Source organism: Dichomitus squalens (assembly GCF_000275845.1).
Source record: "Dichomitus squalens LYAD-421 SS1 unplaced genomic scaffold DICSQscaffold_3, whole genome shotgun sequence".
NCBI classification, from domain to species: Eukaryota; Fungi; Basidiomycota; class Agaricomycetes; order Polyporales; family Polyporaceae; genus Dichomitus; species Dichomitus squalens.
In genome coordinates this window covers 1,511,988-1,519,954 of record NW_006766885.1, presented here as the reverse complement: position 1 = coordinate 1,519,954, position 7,967 = coordinate 1,511,988, and the positions used below count along the sequence as shown (strand labels likewise).

The following is a 7,967-nucleotide window of genomic DNA, read 5'->3' as shown; positions in this document are numbered from 1 at the left end:
ATGTATGTTATCCCAAAGTTCCGTAGCCTTTGCTGTTCAAACACATTACAAGACTATGTTTTAGTCCAAAAAACTGCTGTTTTGAATTATATTCCAGTGATCGCGGCTGATGTATTGCTCCGATAACTTCCATAGTTTCAGTAAATGTGAATAGGATATATCTAGCTTGTTTGAGACAAAGAACACTCTTATCGACATGCACTTCCCAGAGATATCAAATAAGTTCTCATCAACGGGACATATGAGATGCTATTAATCAGGCGCCGAGTCACACAACTCAGCGCTCCTCTGCTTTGCGTGCATCGAATGAAGGGCGGCGCTCGGGCGGCATTGCCTGATAAGATCATCTATTATCCATAGAAGGGAATCACGCTGATCTGTGACACTGGCCAAAGGACCCAGGACCGACTGATACTATCGCGACCCCAGTGTTCGGACGACAAGGCGCCCACCACATGATTCCTTTGATCTATGTACCTTCCTATCCTCCGATAACATTCATTTTTTGCATGCAAGCAGTCACATATAAAATTATGCTGCATGCCAAAGATGAGATATATTGGAGAAGAAATGAGTGTTAGAGAGGGGGGTATACAGGCCTGACCCCAGTGTTCGGACGATTCTCCGCGCAGAAGGTGACGAATCGTCACGCTTGCCGAGCCCTGCCGGCCTTCGGGAATGTCCGTCATCCAACTTGATGAGCCTTAGCCGAGCAGCCTAACCAGGTCGGAGAGTGAAAATGTGGCTGCACTGTCACGCCCTCGAGGGCCAAGTCTTGTTTCTCCCATTTGTGCACCAGTGAAGGCTTCGGAGAATTGAGTCCTGGGTATCATGGGTGTGTATGAGTACGTCTGAGAAACATGAAAGGAAGCGCCCGAGGAGGAGCTCGGAGCGAGACTCATCAAGTTTGAATAGGGATGAGTTGCACCACTTCCTCCTGCAAGATCGCTGCAGTGACTCTGTGAATAAATTTGGTTCTTTTTTCTGCTTGTTTGGAATGAACTCGCGCACCTATTTGCCAGCTTGCAGCTTTATCGGGTGGAAAATGAGGGAGACATGGTCCTTTGTCCGAACACTAGGGTCTGTCCGAACACTGGGGTCGCGATAGTAAGCAGATTCGACAGTGATTCATTACGATCTCCTTTACACTGTTCCCAATCGTGCTCATACTTCTGGTGTAGTTACATGATACCGTATTGATTCAACCTAGATATTCCGATCTATGGCAGGAGGGGTGTGTGTGCTTCACACAGGTGAACGAAAATTGGGCGGCCAAAGGACCCGGGTAAGACTGTAGATCTCGACACCGAACGTGGGCCTTCATGCACATGGACGGAAGTGGTAGTCGGACATTTGACAAGCAATTTCGACGTTCAACGTTCAAGGACCATCCACTATGTATATATGTACAGCCCGGGATGCAACCAATGCTACAACTAGAACGACGGACATGTGATAAAAATACAGCGGGACGACCTCCAGAGGGTAACAGAGACAAAAGAGCGACCACAGACAATTACGTATATACGGACAGCAATGGGATGGACTACTGACTACCCTTGCTATTATGATAGGTCGGTCATGTGGGTGGGAATACAGTATGGTCTGCTAGAAGATACAGCGCAAAGGCGATGCGAGTGTTCAACAATGGACGGAACGAGAGCTGGAAGATAGAAGGAGAGAAAATGGAGAAGTACCCATGAGACGACAGGGGAGAGACGTTACGACGTTAGACCGCAATTGCCGTCGCGAACGGGTCCGAATCCGGTCGCCTCGGGGTGGCAAACGGGTTCTGTGCTGTACGGACGTTGTATGGCAGGCCGCGCGGCCACGACGCAGCCGGGGCCGGCGCATTCGTAGCGTGCACACGGTACTCGTCGTCAAAAGGCGTCACGAACGGGTCCACCGCCTGGGAGGACTTGCGCGCGTGGGTCGTCGTCAGGAGTCGTGTCACGGGCGTGGAGGTATCAGGGTCCACCCGCTGCTGCTGACGCTTCGGCGGGAGGACGGCAGGGGGCTTCAGGTACTGCGAGGATGTCTCGGTGGGCGGCAACTCGAGTCCCGGGGGCGGTCGCTCATAACCGTAGTAGAGGGGAAGAGGAATCCCGGTGGCCTTCTGCTGAGGAGCCGTCGGCTTCACGCCCTGCGACGTTATGGGCTCTGCCCAGGGCTTGGACGGAGGCATCATTGGGGACTCGTCTGAGGCAGGCGTCTGCACGATCGTGGGCAGATTGTCTGAAACGGCTGTGGCGATGTCAGTGGCGATAGACAGGTTGGGACGTGAGCGCGAGCGGCGATGAGGGCGGAGGTGGGACAACGCTTGCTTCTCGGAGGTTTGACCAACGGGAAGTCGATCCGCGAATGGGTCCTCCGGGAAGTGGGACGGAGATTGAGGTTGTGAGTTGAAGGGGTCCGAGAAAGAGGGGGTTGGGTGCGATGTTTCGGGATGAGTGAAAGGGTCATCTTGTCTGCGCTGAGACCGTTGCTCTTTGGAACGAGAAAGAGACTTGAGGAGTTGGGCATGCTTGGAGAATGGAGGAGCTACGGGCTGTTGGTGGTCATGACAGCTTAGCTAAGGGCTGTCCGGTGGGTACTGTCCAGGGAGCGACTCCGAACTTACGTGTTCGTGAAAACGACTTCTGTATTCAGCACCTCCAGGCTGCTGCGCTGCGCTAGACGTCACTTCCCGCTCGTCGACGTAGGGCAGATCTTCGACGACTGGAGCAGCCGCGTCTGCCTTCTTGGATGCCCCGAACAGCTTGCGCCAGTTGCCCTTGGCAGGCTGCGCGGCTTCGTTTTGCGTCTCGAACGCCGCCAATGTCCCGTCGTCGTCCGCCTTGAGAGCAGGCTCCCTACCCATCCCCTTGCGCCCCAGGGCCATCAGCTTGCGAGACTTGCCGACCTTGGAGGACGGCTCGCCCTCAGGCTCGTACGCCGAGGGGTCAGCGTTGTCCAGGATGTTGTCCCAGCTCTTCTGGTACACCGGGTTCTGCATCATCAGCGGACGCGGCTGAGAGAGGTCGCCGTCCACTTGCGGCGGCGAGCGCGCGTCCCTGCGCCAGGGGCCCTTCATCGAGCTCCAGAACAGGCCGCGCGAGGCCGTCGCCTTCCCGTCGCGCGCGTCCGCGTCCGCCAGCTGAACCTCGTACAAGTCCTGCTTCTCGCCCGCCTCCACATGCTTCCCTGAGCCGTACCCTCCATAGAGGGCGTCGACGCGGTCGCGGTCGTTCGGGCCACCGCCGCGACGCCTCGCACGCATGAGCATCGGACGGCCGTAGGACGCCCAGAAGAGGATGCAGAGCGCCATGAAGACGACGAAGAGCCAGAGGCCCGCGAAGATGGCGAACATGATGCGCTCCTGCTTAAGCGACTTGACGTACGCCTCGACGACGCGGCCGACGAGGCCCGTGTCGTCGCCGTTGCCCGTGCCCACGGCGGCCTGCGCGATCGGCTGCGCGGCCTCGTTGACGGACGCCGGGGAGAGCACGAGGACGGTGTCGTTCACGCGGGGGACGTCGACGTGGAGGTTGTCGTGGAGGAACGTGAGCGCGTCCTCGATCGCGTCGACCTTGGAGCCGAGGAAGCACCGCAGGAACTCCTGGAGGGGCTCGTTGAGCGGGGTGTTGTTGAAGACGGAGTTGACGACGTTCTGGACGTCGGTGTAGAACGTGTTGATGGTGTCGTTGAGCGTGGTCGTCGTGCTGTTGACCCAGCCGAAGAGGCCGTCGTTGATCGTCGACTGGACGGTGTCGACGCGGGTGTTGATCTGCGTCGCGTACGCCGCGGACTGGTTGTACATGCTCGCGTTGATGGACGTGGCGATGACGCCCGAGAAGTCCGAGACGGAGGCGGCTGTCTGCTGCTCAAATTTCGCCTGGATGGGGCCAATGGCGAGAAGCTGGAGTTCGACAGAGAGAAGGCCGAAGAAACCGATGAGGAAGCAAGCCATGGCAGGCGGGTGGAAGACGTAGTGGGAGAACCAGATGAGCTTGTCCTTCTTCGACTTCCTGAGCTTGAACACGAGCTCAAACTTGTTGACAACCTTCATGACAAGAGGGTGGCTCATCGTCCCCTCGACGGACATCAGGTCATGATCAGACATGCCGACCATAAGGCGTCCATCGGGTCCGCGCTGGGTCTTCACGTCAGGGTCGGCGACGAGGCCGTCGCGGATGCGCTGGAAGTGAGTCTTCAGGGCGCGCCACTTGTACCACTCGAGTGCACAGTTGGCAGCGATGAGAAGGACGATGAGGATGATCATGATGACGGTGCCGATCTTGACCACCTTCACCATGTCGCGTCCGAGGTCGTCTACGACTGACGTGTCCATCTGGTCGCAGAACGTGACCGTGTTCTGGGTGGGGAGCGGAAGTGCGCTGACGTCGAAGGAGAGGCCGCCGAAAGTATCGTTGATGTCCTTCTTCAACAGCTCGAAGGGCGTGTCCACGCTGGAGGAGTCCGTCTGTGAGTCATCATCCTAATGAGTGAGATGTCAGAATCTTACAGAGAGTCGATTTTGTCCTTCAGATCAGAAACGGAGGGAAGCGAGTTGTTTAAACTCTCCAGACCATCCGTCAAGCTCGAGGGCAGCGTAAAATTCCGTAGACTGTTCAAGCCGGACGTGTCGATGTGCCCTGGGATGGATATACTTCCGAAAGAGACTGTTTTGATAACTTTAGAGGCAGCGTCAATGAAGTCGTTTACCGCACTGGCTGCGGCATCAAGTGCATCAGCAACAGGACCTGCTGCGTCTTGGATGAGCGAGTTCGCCTGCGGGGTACGAGACGGTCAACATCGGTATTATAGGACATATCTCCTGCGGAGACACAAATGAGACGCACCTCATTCACAGCACTGATCAGCAGAGAAAGCACAGCGCGAACGATGAGCTCGATGAAGCAGAGAAATGTGGATCGGTAAATGTCTATGACGAAGTTGATAATCGTCTCCATAATGGTAAGCGCCAAGACCATCGTAGCCCGAGCAGCGTTCATCGTCCCGTTCACCGCATCTGTGATCTGCGCATTGGTGGCAATCGCAAGATATCGGGGCATGCTCGCCGCTGTGGTAGCCGCGTGTTCTGCGGCCTTACAGCTCGCGAGCAAATCGTTCTTCGCATTAGCGACGGCGTCTTGCGCAGAGGTCGATGACAGCTGCAACCGGAAGACGACGAAGATGAGAGAAAGGATGGGGTAAGCAAGCCATGTCAAAGACAGAAGGTGTGGTAGTTGGAGGTAAGGACGAATGTCGTGCGCGTAGTCCACAGATTCGATCCTGGAGGTGCTCATCGGTGAGGAGGGGTCGACCGGCGACTAAGTGGTGAAAGTCTATGGGGGTCGTCGACGGACGTGCAAGAGAAATGAGGGGATATGTCCCGGAGGAGACGCAGGTGATGTTTCCGAGCCGCGCATGCTTTTGAGAGTGTGTGCGGTCATTGTGTTCGGTCGGAGACCTGTGCCCATTGTTCTTCAACACAATAGACAGCCCAGATATGGACAGCGGTGCGAGCAAGCGCCGGCGCTCACTACATACTTGCCGCAACATGTGGACATTGATCCGCCTCTTCTGTTACGTGTTCCCTCAATCTCTGCTATCAGCAGGAGCAAGTCCGGGTGTCCAGAAGTGCCAGAGGTGGAATATCGCTGGTGAGAGAGCGTCGTGGCGAGGTAGACTCAGCAGGCAGCATGCATACACACATTAATCCAGCCTTAGGTTACCTAGGCCTATAGACAACACTAACTATTCTCATCGTTGGTAAGCTAATGCAGTTCGCTACACAACGTGCACGTTGCGGGCGGTGCTGGGATGGAGACATTTGGTGAGTCCCGCATTCGGTGAAGACATAGGAATGTGAATCTCAGACTTCGCTCATGCCCACCCCTCCAGAGCCCTCTAATGCCAACTAAGCATGACCTCGGGGCGTTCTCTGCTATGCAGTGCACAAGTGCGCACATAGCAGTTGTAGTAGAACGGTCGCGCTGCGGTGTGGGGAGATGCCGAAGAGCTGGCCGACAAGGCAGCGATCGGGGGAGGGCTGACAGAACTCAACCTCCAGAGTCAACCTCCTACGGCTGACACTCTTCCTGACCCTCCCCTGCCATATAAACACGCGCGAGCCGCCATCTCTCATCCAGCACCAGCTTTCCCTGCGACGACGACCACACCCCCGCCACAGCTCTACCCCACGCCCGCAAGGCCTCACGATCTGCACGACATCCTACGCTCGTTTCATCCTGTCTCTTCGTCATGATAGCTCCCGCTCTTCTGTCCATGTGCGCCGCCGCGCTCATCGTCTCAGCCTCCGCCGCCCCTATAGAGATGAAGACTGCTTTCAACGCCCTGCCCGCCGTTGGTGAGATGACACTTGCAGTCCTCGGGCCCTCCGAGGTGCCCAATATCTTTGGCGAAGGGCTCGGTGGACTTCCAGTGCCCCTGAAGCGGACGCCGACCCCCGAAGACGTGTCCCGCCCCATCCAAACCCTTCGCACCGACCATCTCCTCCGCCTCCCCCGCAACGCCAACTTCCGCGAGGCCGACTATGGCGTGAACCCGGCAGCAGCCTTCCAGACCATAGTGCCCATCGAGGCCATCGAGGCCGTCCCGTCTGCTGCTACCCCCGCCCCGACCAACGCTCCACACTCCCGACGTGGCCAGCCCCCAGCTGACTGGCGCTTCGCCGCCGACATGCCCGACTCCACTCCTCCCGCTCCCTCCCCGACGGGGCTCCTCGCCGGCGCGAACGGTCTCGGCACGTCGAAGCCGAACAAGCTGGATGCGAACAACCTCCCTCTCAAGCCCGACATGTCGCCGCCGTTCCGGGTCGCGGCGAGCGGTCTCCAGGATTTCGGCGCTGCGAGGTACAACACGTCCAACATCTTCCACCAGGCCCTCGGGGCGGCTTTCCTCAAGCCTGACGAGACGGCGGCGGCTGCCCCGGCAGCACCTGCGATGCAAGCGGTCCCTCAGGTCGACAAGGCGGGCTCGACGCTCCCGAACGTTTCCCAGGTCGACAAGTCAGGTTCGACGCTCCCCAAGGTCAACAAAGTGGATTCCACCGTTCCCAAGGTCGATAAAGCAGACACCGGCGTCCCCAAGGTCGACAAAGTAGACTCCAACGTCCCCAAGGTCAACAAAGTAGACTCTACCATCCCCAAGGTCGACAAAGCAGGCTCTGCTTTCCCGACCTTCCCGCAGGTCAACAAGGCGGACTCGGCGATTCCGAACGCCAAACAGCTTAACAAGGCCGGCTCAGCAGTCCCCGACGTGCAGCAGAATATGGGGGCCGTCGCGCCCAACCATCACCGCCGTCTCCTCGAGCCCACTCGGTACCTCACCAACGCTGGCGCCAGTGCCGCCGCTCTCCATAACGTCGCGCGGGCGAAGGAACCCGTCCAAGAACTCTCTCAGGCTACGAAGGCGTTCCTGCCCCGCCACATCTTCGAGCTCAACACGGACGCGCTCCTGCCCCCTGCGCAGAACAACAATGTGAACCTCTCGGACCCGCTCACGGCGTATGAGTACGAGCAGAAGAAGCACGTCGGCCTCATCAACTTGGACAGCAACCGCCCTCCTGTACCCCCGGCCACCCCGTCGCTCGCCGCGCTCAGCCCTGCGACCTCGGACGCTTCGGAGGACGTCGACAGGGTGCAGACTGCGACGCAGAAGGCGGACAAGGCGTCCATGAAGGCGAAGAAGCTCGCCGGGAACGCGCAGAAGATCACTGGGAACTCGGATGTAATGACTGGGGGCGGCACGGCGACCGGGGGAAAGAAGAGCGTTTCTAGCGCGAGCAAGGCGGTCAAGAATGCGGCCGTCGTGCCGAACACGAACTCAGCGGTGAAGGGTGCGAGCAAGATGGTTACCAAGAACAGGAGGCTCGCGCCGGTTCCTAGGTCTTGATAGAGGAAGGACGAGGAGATGAGGGATGTGGGGATGTCGTATCGCAAGCGATCACCCTGGAGTGTCCT

At 57.9% G+C, this 7,967-nt stretch overlaps 2 protein-coding genes across 2 annotated transcripts; one reads left to right on the top strand and one right to left on the bottom strand.

Annotated features, from left to right (window-relative positions):
- Positions 1-1,346: 1,346 nt before the first annotated feature.
- On the bottom strand, positions 1,347-5,397 carry DICSQDRAFT_133090 (uncharacterized protein). The gene is made up of 3 exons (XM_007362042.1): positions 4,842-5,397; positions 4,505-4,770; positions 1,347-4,448 (listed from the first exon to the last, which is right to left on the bottom strand). Exons 1-3 carry the CDS (start codon positions 5,286-5,288, stop codon positions 2,573-2,575), a joined length of 2,589 nt encoding a protein of 862 aa, XP_007362104.1. The 5' UTR covers positions 5,289-5,397; the 3' UTR covers positions 1,347-2,572.
- An 849-nt stretch (positions 5,398-6,246) lies between these two features.
- DICSQDRAFT_144117 (uncharacterized protein) lies at positions 6,247-7,899 on the top strand (the record flags this gene model as incomplete). Its single annotated transcript, XM_007362041.1, has 1 exon — positions 6,247-7,899. One exon carries the CDS (start codon positions 6,247-6,249, stop codon positions 7,897-7,899), a length of 1,653 nt encoding a protein of 550 aa, XP_007362103.1.
- Between the last annotated feature and the right edge of the window lie 68 nt (positions 7,900-7,967).

Bases quoted from the DNA above. Each gene is read 5' to 3' on its own strand.
- DICSQDRAFT_133090 (XM_007362042.1), bottom strand. From the start codon at position 5,288: ATGAGCACCTCCAGGATCGAATCTGTGGACTACGCGCACGACATTCGT. The intron at 4,771-4,841 runs GTGCGTCTCATT...CGTACCCCGCAG, and splicing joins TGATCAGTGCTGTGAATGAG to GCGAACTCGCTCATCCAAGA. The intron at 4,449-4,504 runs GTAAGATTCTGA...GGACTCCTCCAG, and splicing joins AAGGACAAAATCGACTCTCT to CGTGGACACGCCCTTCGAGC.